Here is a 13,797-nt window from a genome sequence, read left to right as displayed (position 1 = left end):
TGGAGAGAAGATAGCATCTACAAGCCAAGGCCAGAGGCCTCAGGAGAAACCAAACCACCTGGCACCTTGATCTTGAACTTCCAGCCTCCAGAACTGTAAAAAATAAGTTTCTGTTGCTTAAGTCACATAGTCTGCAATATTTTGTTAGGGAAGCCTAGCATTCTAACACACCTCTATTAATCAGAGTGAATCCTAACCACTTTCCAATAAATATTAACTAAACTTGCTACACAACACTAAGCAAGAAAACATCAGGAAACAAAATCCAAATTATTTTCATTTGATTCTTAGATAAGTTTTTGAGCACCTATTATGTACACAGCACTGCACATACTCATGTATGTCCACAATAAGAAACAAATCACCTTGGGAGTGAAATAGCTTGTCTTTATAAAAAAGAATTCATTCAGACAATTCTGAAGAGATAAAACCAACCACATGTATTTCTAAATGTAAGAGATTAGTGTGTGCTAGTTCTAACCTAAATTCATAGCTCAAGTGGCAGCAAGTGACAACCACAGGGACACAGAAAGAAGCTAAAGATGACAAACGCAAGAGTAACAGGGCGATGCTCTACAGCAGGGGAGTCACACTCAATTCTCACCGGGGGCCACATCAGCCTCGCAGCTGCCTTCACAGGGCTGAATGGAGAGCTCCTTGCCCCTAGTTAAGGAGTTGTTACATTTACACAGTCCTAAAATGACCTTGGGCCCTTGGAAGGCATCCACAAGGCTGATGTGGCCCCCGGTGCAAATGAGTCTGACACCCCTGCTCTATACCCTCCAGTGAAACTGTCCCACCAGCCAGGACAGTCCTTTGGAATGAAGTCCCAGAATCCGTTTTCTACCGTAAATATTAAATTTAATTTGGAATGCTAGTTGAATTAGAATTTGCTTATCATCGAGAATATTAATAAAATTGTCCATGTTTACTAAATAAAATATCTGATTTTCAAATGGGAATTATATTTTTATGCCTTACTGTCAATACTTTCCAGTAATTCCTATTTCTCACTCTTCTTTTTTATCTTTTTCTTCCCCTTCTGATGCCATTTTCACTTAATAGTTGCTACTACTCTTCCAATAAACAATATTGACCCCACACTGGGCAGTAAAAAGGAACAGTGTCTGGTGTTCTCTTCTCGCACAGCGTAACTGCAACCACACAGAAACTTGGTTTCTTTAATATGACCTTTTCCCCTTTCTCTCCTTTTGACTCAAACTGGCCTCATCCATCACTCTGATACTCCTGCCTCGTTTCCCCCTGCACGTCCACTCCCTCAGGAAAATGAGGTTCTGGTCTGCATCAAATAATCTGAGGAACAAAGCCTTGGGTCTGTTGATCCAGAGACAGAGTTTCAGTCAAACTAGAGATAACATCTTGGTCTCAGTTCTGTTTCAGCTCCAGGCCCAGAAAAGTGGTGATGCCAGACTACACAACAGCCATGGCCAACATCAGGACAGATGTGATGACTGATGACCCCCTACCCTAGCGTCAACCACCAAGACCCTGACTGTGACCCTACCTCCCTTAGTCACCATGATTAATGGTTTTTCTCCTATAGAACCATCCCCTGCAAGCCACTGGGAAGCCAGGCCTTTGAGCATTAGCTCCTCTGTCTTTGGGAGTAGGCCACTTCCTGAAAATAAGCCCTTAACTTTCTTTGCTGCAAACTACTGTTCATCTCTTACCGGGTTCTGATGCACACAGGCAAATGGACCCCTTTAATCCAGTAACATAATTAAATTCAACTAAAATTTCTTTTGCCTTTGCTTATCTGGCCTTAAGGTTTCAAAATCAAAGGGTAATTGAGAAGTTTAACTGTGACTTTGGGTATCAAATACGAAGAATCCACTCAGGTCCTCAAACAACCAAACATACGTAAACCACTAAACTAAATGTTCCGTTTCCTCAACTCATTTTTTTTCTTTAAAAATAGCCTTTTATAAATATACAACACTAGTTTTTCTCCTCCAGTTTCCACATTACTATCATCACTGGCAAACACTTGTTGGTCATCTACTAAATCTCGGGGATATGAATAACTAAGATTCTCTCCCTTTCCTTTTGTGACTAAATCTGTGGCTAAATCTAAATCATTTAACATTTCACAAAACGATTTTTTAAAAGCACAGATAGTTTTAAAAGTCACTTTTGGTAAAGGTTAACACAATCCTCCTACACAAAGTCAAATGACCATGAATTAGTTAAAGATGGGTCAGCCTCCCCACCCCGCCCTAGGGAGAAGAAAAGGGGAGGGGTTTCTCTGCTGCTCCAGGACGCACTTCTACTCCAAACGAGTGGAGGAACAAGCTGCTGGTCACACCCCTTCCCTCTCCTCACTTTCACGTCAAAGAAGAGCACACTGATGTGCATAAAGGACACAAGGAAGAAATGTCACAAGAGATTGTGATATAATAAGAACAACCATGCACTGTCCATTTCTTCCAAAAGAATTGATATATTTTTTTCCCTTTGCTTATCTGGCCTTAAGGTTTCAAGGCCAGATGATGATAGGGAAATGAAGCCCTGAGTAGAAAATGGAGGGATTGTAAATACTAGTAATGAACAGAACTCTCTTCTTTCTTCTGCTGCCAGACTGCAAATTGAAAAGGCCACATAAGACCAAGGTGAGGTGTGGAAGAACAGCTACACTGAGCTACTCAGGCCTAGTCTTAATGTAAGTCTTAAGCTATAAAGGGGTGGGTAGAAAAGGACAGTCCATCCTACCTTTCCCAATTCTGTGGACCAAAAACTTTGGCTAGCAGTAAACTATGTGCATGGAGCACATACACGTATAAAAATAACAGATATTTTATTAAACACTTACCATGTGTCGGGTAGTCTCCCAAGACCTGGACATGGATTAACTCCTTTACCCTCACAACAACTCTATGAAGTAGATGGTATTATTATCCCTACTTCACAGAAAAGGAAACTGAGGCACAGAGAAGTCAAATAACTTGCCCAAAGCTGCACAGCTATAAATGGGAGATTTGGGAACCAGGCACAGGCAGTCCACCACCATCCCCTACATTCTTTGCCATGATACCATTGTTTATTCCTCAAAACCCAAAAACTGACTTCTGGCCAAAATGGAGGTGTAGGTGGAAACACTGTGCCTCCTCACACAACCAAATTTAAAGACAACAAAGATTTAGAAACAAACACACAACCAGAACAGGCAGAAAACTGAACTGTATGAAGGTCCAACAACCATTCATCCAGACCGGTAAGAGGGGCAGAGTCCGTGGCCAGTGGAAAGGGGTCACGTCAGGAAAAAGCGGTGGTTGGTGGACCCGATCATGGGGAGAAAACAAGCAGACCCAGTGAGGTGTGCAAAGCGGCTGACTGACTGTGGTCACACATTCGCACGCAGATAAACCAGGCAAAGCAGGCAGAGAGACAGACCGTGCAACCCAGGGCCCCAGTGCCGGGACATAAAGCCTAAAAGCACTGACTGAAAAAACTTGTGGGGGTTGAGGTGCTGGGAGAGACTCCCAGCCTCACAGGAGAGTTTGTTGGAGAGACCCACAGGGTCCTAGAATGTGTACAAGCCCACCCACCTGGGAATCAGCACCAGAAGGACCCAGTTTGCTTGGGGGAAGCGCGGAAGAGACTGAAATCCAAGAGAGAGTGGAACAGATGCCATTGTTCCCTCTTGGACTCCACCCCCACATACAGCGTCACAACCCAGTGACTGGGTTGACCCACCCTGGTGAACACCTAAGGCTCTGCCCCCCACTATGTAGCATGTCAAGACAAAAAAAAAAAAAAAAGACCCAAACAAAAGAACAGATCAAAGCTCCAGAAAAAATACAACTAAGCGATAAAGAGGTAGCCATCCTATCAGATGCACAGTTCAAAACACTGGTGATCAGGATGCTCACAGAACTGGCTGAATTTGGTCACAAAATAGATTAAAAAATCAAGGCTACACTAAGTGAAATGAAGCAAAATGCACAAGGAACCAATACTGATGGGAAGGAAACTGAGACTAAAATCAATCAAGTGGACCAGAAGGAAGAAATAAACAACCAACCAGAACAGAATGAAGAAACGAAAATTCAAAAAAAGGAGGAGAGGCTTAGGAACCTTCAGGACATATTTAAATATTCCAACATCCGAATTATAGGGGTACCAGAAGGGGAAGAGAAATGGCAACAAGTGGAAAACTTATTTGAACAAATAATAAAGGAGAACTTCCCCAATCTGGCAAAAGAAATAGACTTCCAGGAAATCCAGGAAGCTCAGAGAGTCCCAAAGAAGTGGGACCCAAGAAGGAACATACCAAGGCCATCATCATTACATTAGCCAAGATTAAAATGAAGGAGAGAATCCTAGAAGCAGCAAGAGATAAGGAGAGAGTAACCTACAAAGGAGTGCCCATCAGACTGTCAGCTGACTTCTCAAAAGACACCTTACAGGCAAGAAGGGGCTAGAAAGAAGTATTCCAAGTCATGAAATCCAAAGACATACATCCAAGATTACTCTATCCAGCAAAGCTTTCATTTAGAATGGAAGGGCAGATCAAGTGCTTCTCAGATAAGGTCAAGTTCAAGGAGCTCATCATCACCAAGTCCTTATTATATGAAATGTTAAAGGGACTTATCTAAGAAAAAGAAGATAAAAAATATGAACAGTGAAAGGACGGCAAACGCACAGTTATTAACAACCACACCTAAAACAAAAGCAAACTAAGTGGACACCTAAAACAGGAGTGGAGCCACAAAAATGGAGATCACATGGAGGGTTAGCAGCAGGGGAGTGGGAGGAGGAGAGGCAGGGAGAAGGTACAGAGAATAAGTAGCATAGACAGTAGATAGAAAATAGGAGGAGGGCAAGAGTAGTATGGGAAATGTAGAAGCTAAAGAACTTCTGACACATGGACATGAACTAGAGGGGGAATGTGGGTGGGAGGGGCTGTGCAGGGTAAAGGGGAATGAAGGGGGGAAACGGGACAACTGTAATGGCATAATCAATAAAACATATTTTAAAAATCTGGGGTGCAGAAGATTACATAGGGATTTGAAAATTCAATCCTATCAAGGCTCAATGATCACAGGTTTATTAACGTGAGCTCCATCCAACACCATGGATGCTTTGGATGCCAAACATCAGAATACAAGTCTTACGTGCTCACTAGGCAACAGTTCCATCACGTCTTCCTAAAAGTAAATACTGACCAGTCAGAATGACTCTTTTCTCACAAGAGAGGCTAATGAGGGCTGTAGTTGTCTTAATTGCACTGTTCTTCAAACGATGCCCTTCATCGCAGATTAGAAGATCAAATTTTATACTCTTAATTTGATCCAAGGAACGAAGTAACATTTCATAACTGATGATCAGGACAGAATAAAATGGAGATTTGATGAATTCTTCTACTCTGTGGTCCTAAAAAAAAAAGAAAACACTTAACAAATCATGGGAAGAAACTGTGAAATGAAATTTAAGGAGCATATTTCTCACAGCCATTAATCAAGTATTAGAATACATTAACTCAAAGCCAAATTGTATGCCAAGATTCCATTTTTCTGCAACAGAGGTGGAGAGTTAAATACACTTGGAAAAAAACTTGTACCGAGAGAATAAAAATTGCAGTATTGATTTGAAAAACTAGATTTAGAAGATGACCAAGGTTAACCTTTTAAGTCTCTTACCTGATCTACAGTAAATATCTTGATCCTTTCACTTCCTAACCATTTTTGAAATTCTTTCCTCCAATTTTTCACCAAGCTTCCAGGTGTGACAATAAGCGTCCTCTTTATTATTGGTTTGCCTCCGTAGGGTCCCTGACACTGCAGTGTCCAGACGAGCGAAATACATTGCAATGTTTTCCCTAGACCCATTTCATCAGCAAGAATAGCTCCACATCTGCCATTCACTCTGTTAGAAAGGAATTATAATTCTTTAATCACAATAGAAAAACATTTTATGCCCCTAACATCATTAGTTATGAGTCAAGAACCAGAAACTGATAATTTGTAATTAAAATAAATTCTACCCCCTAAACACTTTTTCTAGTTTTTCATTTGGCTGATGTACAACATATCTCTTTTGCATCTTTGATAATTATATTCATTATATATTTATTATGTACAAAATTACGAAAACAAATCCAGAGTTGAATCTAAATCACCTATTACTATTATATGTATATATTAAGAGAGACCAGAATACCAGTCTCATATCTATAGTTGAGTATTTTAACTATGCTTTTTATTACTAACAGTTTATCAATTTTTATCAGTTTTGATATTAGGTATCAAAACAATTAAAATATATTGTAACCTTAACCAACAAGAGCTATCAAGCTGTATTTATGATCCCCTGATTCTAAATAAAAACCTCAAGCAAAAATTTCTCCCTGTCCTACAAGAAATATTAAATACTAAATAGTTAATCTAATATACATAACTTGGTAAGAATGTTATCCTACAGATCTACTAAGTTAATGCAATTTAAAATTATTATAAGGAATATTATAAGTGGTATTTCATACCACTATAGTTTTTAAAGCCCTTTGACATGTATATTTAAAAAGTTACAAAGTCTGAGGGAATTAAGGATATTATCAAAAACAAGTATAGTTTGTTAATCATTCTATTCCTTATTGCTAGAAATAACCAAAAAGCAATTTTGTATCTGTTTTTCCTTTCAAAGTATAGAAATAAAGTTACACACTGTAATTTCAGCCCCTGAACTGTAGCCCCTATTATCATTCATGATCAATAATTTGCCAAGGCAAGACCAAATGCCAGTTGAATGACAGAGAAAAAATAGTGATCCATCCTTTCACGGTGAAGGGAACACAGCAAGAAAGGCTTCACTGAGAAGACACACCTTGAGCAGAGTTCTAAAAGGTGAATAGCTCACTACACAGATTCAGTAGTTCAGTGTAGCTGGAACTTGAACTGAATTCCAAGCACCGAAACACAAAGCTATGAACTGGGCAAGACAGGCAGAAGACAAAGGACGAGGGTGCTTGTCCTTGAAAGCTCTGAGTGTATCTGGTAGGTCAGTCTCCCAAACATCGGTCTTTCATGACTACTATCACAGCTTTTGCCGTATGTTTTTATTTATTATTTCTCTTCAAATCAGCACTTTTCATTTAGATTTATTTGAAAACTTCCTAGGCTTAACTTATCTGTGAAACCAGAAGTTAAATGGGCTTTTTTCCCTAGTAATACATTAGCTAAAATATGCTACTATTAAAATTAAAAAGCAAGGTTTGCTCATGTGTACCAAAAATGACTCCACACACCACCAGGGTGGTACCCGTCACACATCAGCAAATAGTGCTCTCACTTCTGAGAGTCTGAATGATTTTAAACAAGGGAATGCCACGTTCAGAACTGTTTTCAGAAACATCAAGCTGGTGGAGATAAGCAGAATGGATTTAAGGAACATGAGAAGCAGATACACAAATCAAGAGTCACTATAATAATCCAGATAAAATATAATTTTATCACATCATTTACCACAGATGCTGCAGTGGGGTACCAGGAAAGATTAAGAATCAAATCATATTTAAAAAGTCAAAATAAGCCCCGGCTGGTGTAGCTCAGTGGATTGAGCGCGGGCCTGCGAACCAGACAATCTCAGTTCGATTCCCAGTCAGGGCACATACCGGGGTTGCAGGCCAGTTCCCTGCAGGCCAGTTCCCAGCAGGGGACGCAGGAAAGGCAACCATACATTGATGTTTCTCTCCCTCTCTCCTTCCCTTCCCCTCTAAAGATAAATAAATAAAATATTTAAAACATACACACACACACAAAGTCAAAATAATTAAAAGTTTGGGACTGATTAGATTTAGAAGGTGAAAGAGAAGAAATCAAAGATGATTGCCAGGCCAAATGAGATAAGATCTCCAAAGAGAAGAAGAGCAAATCTGGGAGAGAAGGAGTCTAAACAATTTCCTGGAGAAAGCATTCCCTTAACTTGTCACCATTTGAGAGGTTCTTAAGAGTGTAAGGGAATTGACAATCCCAACTCCCTATTAAGTGACCAATTTAAAAATCAAGGGCCTACACTGAAAACAAAACAGCCTTGTCTGGGTGGCTCAGTTGCTTGGAGTGTCCTGTGCATCAAAAGGCTGCAGGTTCCATCCCCAGTCAGGGCACATGCCTAGGATGCGGGTTTGATCCCCAGTCGGGGCCCATGTGGTAAGCAACCTATTTACATTTCTGTGTGTGTGTGTGTGTGTGTGTGTGTGTGTGTGTGTGTGTGTGTCTAAAACCAATAAACATACCCTCGTGGGAGGATTTTAAAAAAAAGAAAGGAAAAAGAACTGGAAGGAAATATAGCAAGATGTTAGCAGGGACATTTGATTCTTATTCCTTTTTCTTTTTTTTTTTAAATGTGGAGAGGTGGCCTTCTATCATATCTTTAAGAGAGAATACTAGAATTCTTCAACAGAAAACGCAATTTAAAAGGAGAGAGATCCTTTTGTTTTTAAGTAGAGGTGAGATAAGAAGAAAACCTTTTCCTAAAATTCTCACAAGGAAAAGTAAGGCTTCTTCCACTTTGTATGCATACCCCGTTATCATACTAGTAGTGAGCTCTTACTGTACCACATGAAGGTCAACTGCATTTATTTGTGTTTCTACAAATAAAGAGTAAGGACTACGGTCCTGACCCCTGTATGCCCGGCTCCTAGCAACATGGCTAACACACACATGAAGAACCACTTTTAGAATAAATGAACACGTTAAGCATCGCTCACCATTTCCAACTAAATTTAAGATGGACCCTCTGAGAATCATTATAATCAGGCTTTACCTAGAAAACCATGATATTACAGGCTAAATAAAAACTCAGATTAGACTCGACAGATGATGCATTTTCCTACCTCATTCCCATCACACATTCATACAGGAACGTGACCCCCTCTTTCTGATGTGGCCGAAGATGATGCACAAGATGCGGATCTGCCACAACGTCCACCACAGGGAAACGGCTCTTATTGAACACCCACTGATGGTCACTGCCTGGTCGTGGCATAACCAGGGAGTCTTAAGAAAAAGATCGAACAACAATAAAATAATTTAAATTTAAAAAACTGAAAAAAAAACCCGTAATTATAAATGAATTGCAATTTCCCTTTTTTAGCAACTACATTCTCTTGCTTTAATAACTCACAAGCTAGAACTGTTTGCAATCATTTTTAGCAAAAAAAAAAAACCCACAAAGCTTCAAATTTAGTAATACTAATGCTAAACAGGAGTACAAATTTTTAAAAATAAAATATCATGTATTACTGATGTAAGATTTCCTGCAAAGAATTACAGTTTCCCAAACTTCATATACTCAGAGTGCTCTCAAACCACTGAAATTTACTATTGTCTATGAAGAAATTCACTAAGCCATGACATTTAATTTACTAAGCCAGTCTCAAAGCAAAGAGAACTATTTCCAACAAAAAGCATAAGTTGGAATTTTGCCAAGATACTCTTGCTCACAGCTCCTTATTCTGGAAAGGCTCCCGAAATTTAACACAAAGGCTCCCTTTATGTTCAGTACTGTACAGACTAACAATGACCACTGCTATTAATCAGAAGAACTGAGAATTTTCCCTTGACTTCACCACCATCATTTGCTTCAAGTTAATTACTATATTCATGAATGTCAATCTTATGAATCTTTGCAAAGTAGCATGAAGTAATCATAGAATAATAATGTAATTCTTTAGAAATATGCTAATACAATTTTTAAAATTTATTAAAATACCACCAAAAATACAAAATCAAATATAACTAGATAGCAAGCCTCAACTGATAAATCTGATGTTACATAATAAATTCATCAAAGTTACTTTTTAATATATTTATATGTGTACACCATGGTTAAAAATGAAATCGATTTTTAAAAAGAGACAAATGAAAAAAAAAGAGAAAAAGACAGGAGATGAGGGGGGAAGATAAAATACAGGTTCCTGCAGATTAAATAAATATCCATCGATGAGGAAATAGATGGTCACAGGAATGAAAGTTTAGTTGCGTTTACCCTTAAGTTACCCAGAGAAAAGTTTTCTGTGGATCTTCCTAGGCTTCTGAGCAAGTAAAAAGAATTCTCATTTTCGAGGTTCATTCCTGGCAGGTGGGGGATTAGGAAGTGAAAATGGAAAACTCAGCCCTTGGCTTTCCTCTATATCCCAGCAGCAAAGCAAGAGTGCATTCCTTGTAGATTTCCAACCCCCCAAAAAGGCCCCATTTATTCTATCTTTTAAAAAGGACAAAAGGGAAAAAGAAGAAAACAAAGAGCTATACTGTTCAAGCCACAAGGACTGTGTGCAGTCACCTAGCAAAGTGCCCACCTTCCGCATAAATCTACCATGACGATGGGACACCGGTTCGATATTTAAGATGCCTCTCTACCTTCACAGTGAGGCACCGCTTAATGCTAACAAAATACCCCATGCTTTAGTTTTATGTCTACAACCTATTTCTACCCAAGATAAAATAAATAAGAATGATCAATTATATATCATTTACACATGTACACATATATAAATTATTACAACAAAATTTTTCATTCACTCGGTCAACAAATATTTATTGTATACAGTATATACCAGGCACACTAAGTCTCTAAGGTACAATAGCTACCAGAACCTACGTTTTACACAGGAGTAGGAACACATTAGTGAGGAAAGTAACTACCCTAAGAGGTCAAAGAACCAGTTAGGTCAGTAGCAAAACGAGGACTCTAGCTCATGTCTCTAAATAAACATTCTTGTTCGGGCCCCAACGCCCTCTATTACGTAACAGGAAAATAAAGGAAAGAAGGAAGCTTGTTAAAAGAGCAGATGTGACAAAATATTTAGATGAAAAAAACCAGAAGCATAAACTTCCACTGTCTATTTTTCCATTCAGTCTCAGTAAGTTCATATAAAGGTGGGAGTTTTTAACTTGGGGTTTTTATCCCAATTACGCCAACAATTCCTTGGATTTAGACAAGTTAGTTCATCTTTCTGGGCCTCAGCTTCTGAAGTGATTGATCTAAGTGATCTCAAAGGCCCCTTTATTTCAAAAATCCTGTTTCCATAATACTTGCAAAAAGGGAAAATAATTGCTACTTTATACACATTTATTTCACTACTATTATGACAAAAGCCTACTCTACGCCCCAACTATTCCACTAAGTATATTCAAATTTACCTGTCTGTCTCCTCCCCACTTGAGAAGCTCTAATGAGCTTTATGTCTGGGCCCGTTACAAAAAGATACTCAGGAAACACTTGTTGAGTGAACAACCAAATTTTATAAATAAATAAGCAGAAAAAGACTTTTAAAACACAGGCTATTTTATTTTTTTAGTGTGATTTTTAGTTAAATTCATTAATATGAAAATTAACTGATTAAACTAAATTCTCACTAGTAAAATGTGAATTCTTTATACGACATCTTACTATCTAATATTTTAATATGATAACGCATGTAATCAAGACACAATCTTCAAAACGGAAGTATAAAAATCATAATCCTGACTCATTAATTTACTAATTTTCCCCTTACTAAATGTCAGATTTCATCCAAAATCAGACATGTAATTATGTGTATATACATCTATAATTTGCATATTTTCCTTCAATGCATGTACAGAATTTTGATTACTGTTTCCTGAAATTATGAATTTACTTATAAAATTATTCTCAAACTATATATTGTTATTCAACATCAGCATTACCCCTTAATCTGACTGAAAACATTATTCTAAGACTTTATTTATTTATTGTATTTTTAGAGAGAGGGGAGGGGAGGGAGATACAGAGGGAGAGAAATTCTATGTGCAAGAGAAGCATGGATTGGTTGCCTCTTGCATGCCCCCGACCAGGGACCTGGTCCACAAACCAGGCACGTGCCCTGACCCAGAATGGGACTGGCAGACCAACTTTTCGGTTTACATATCAACACCCAACCCACTGAGCCACAACAGTCAGGACTCACCCAAGAACTTCCTAAGAAAATTTCAACTTTAAATTCACATACCAAAAATCTTTTCACAGGAAAAACAGAATATTCAAACTATCTTTTAAATCTTACTTGGGGCGTGTGGGTCATGGCGTGGTTTGCAATTTTGGAAGCTGTTCTGCCTATTCTCCTTTGAACCTGGTTTATAGACCCCTTTTACAGGGTTAGAAAAACTCTTCTTGGCAGCTTGAGAAGAACTTGATAGAGCAGGACTTCCTCCTCCAAGCTGAAAACACCTGCCACTGTTGAAATCGTCTGGGGAGATCACACCTGTGACTTCTATTTCTTTTCCACCAATCATCATTGTATGGCCCTCTCCGATCTCTTCAAGCTCTTTGAATTTATATCCAGTGCCTTTAAATTGAGAATGAAAAGGGGGCGGGGAGGGGTAAAAAATAAATAAATAAATAAATAAATAAATAAATAAAATTGAGACTAAAAAAAGTTAATTTAATTTACTGACAGTCTAAGATGGCAATCAATGATACCATAGTAACCTTCTTATAACTGTACAGGATAGAAACTGCTTTGAATCCAAACAGCCTTGTACAACCCATCAGCCAGAATGAAAATAAAATTTATCATTTTTTGGGGGGGGGGAGACAAAAAACACTAAGATACCAGAAAAAATAAATAATATAACTATAAAAGTTAGCCAAGATTTAGAGAAAGCAAGGGTTTTTTTTAATTGTTGAAAATAAAGCCTAATGTATGTGCTCTTATAGCTTTATGGTCTCTGTAGAAAATCAAGACAAGAAAAGAGTTTGGATTGCTAGACAGACCCTCCTTCCTTGGGAACAAAATAGAGAAACACTATGGTATCCCTATTTCCACTTACAAAAGCTGCAAGTGTGAAGGATAACTAGTGATAAAAGCATCTGCTACAACCTTTACCATACTCTCCGCATGAGACAGGAAGGTTACAACAGAGCTGTGGCAAGAGGCCACTGATCATTCAAGATCTAGCTCTGAGTAAAAAGCTGGATATTTTAATATATCAAGCTTGCTTGAATTATTATTAATTCAACAGACATTATTAAGTACTGCCATGTGTAAGTTGCTGAAGGAATGTAGATGAGTAAGTCAGAATTTGCTGAAAATGAGCCCATTAACCAGATAGCTATTGGTGAAGCTTTAGACTACTAAGCCTACCTACATTAAACACACAGTTATAGCATGATTACAGCAAGGCAAGAACTGTGCTGGGGTGTCCAACCTTTTGGCATCTCTGGGCCACACCGGAAGAAGAACTACATTAAATACACAAACACTAATTAAAACTGGTAAGCCAAAAAAAAAGTAGTAAATTAAAAAGTAAATTTATGACTTTGTGTTGGGCCTCACTCATAGCCATTCTGAGCCACATGCGGCCCATGGGCCCTCGGGATGGACACCCCTGGAGGACAACAAACTTCTTTAAAACTCTAAAAAATAAAACACTCACGTTTTAGAAAATATAGCCTTTTTAAACTAGCTGGAAATTGACATAATTTGCCCTATTAAAACTGGGCTACCATTTATAATCTGTACTAACTGGTAACTTAACATATATTCCTAAATGATTTATAATGGAGCACTTTTTTATTTTAATGCTCCAATATAGGAAAAAATTAGTTAGCTGATGTTCCTCAATGCTGAAGACCAACTGCTCTACTCCCCGAACTATCTGAATTCAACCATGGTCTTGACCTCTCCACATTAATGAACATTACAGGTTTATCTTCATGTATGGTATCCCCCCCCCCCCCGCTTTTCCATGGAAGTTACATGCCAAGACCTCCTCTGGTTGCTTAAAACCATGCATAGTACCAAGCCCTCTATATACT

At 38.4% G+C, this 13,797-nt stretch overlaps 1 protein-coding gene across 2 annotated transcripts in view; it reads right to left on the bottom strand.

The window, feature by feature from the left end:
• RAD54B (RAD54 homolog B) overlaps nucleotides 1-13,797 on the bottom strand; it is an 89,693-nt gene that overhangs the window by 22,174 nt on the left and 53,722 nt on the right. For both annotated transcript variants that reach the window (XM_053661237.1, XM_037131159.2), the window contains exons 5-8: nucleotides 12,044-12,325; nucleotides 8,852-9,014; nucleotides 5,661-5,886; nucleotides 5,187-5,394 (exon numbers count right to left, since the gene is read on the bottom strand). In XM_053661237.1, the coding sequence (XP_053517212.1) occupies nucleotides 5,187-5,394; nucleotides 5,661-5,886; nucleotides 8,852-9,014; nucleotides 12,044-12,325 (879 nt within the window). The remainder of the gene's footprint in view (nucleotides 1-5,186; nucleotides 5,395-5,660; nucleotides 5,887-8,851; nucleotides 9,015-12,043; nucleotides 12,326-13,797) is intronic.

This window comes from Artibeus jamaicensis, unplaced genomic scaffold, assembly GCF_021234435.1.
Source record: "Artibeus jamaicensis isolate MK-2021 breed Jamaican fruit bat unplaced genomic scaffold, CSHL_Jam_final scaffold_916, whole genome shotgun sequence".
NCBI lineage: Eukaryota > Metazoa > Chordata > Mammalia > Chiroptera > Phyllostomidae > Artibeus > Artibeus jamaicensis.
The sequence above is the reverse complement of the archived record's forward strand: the minus strand, read 5'-3'. Positions and strand labels throughout refer to the sequence as shown.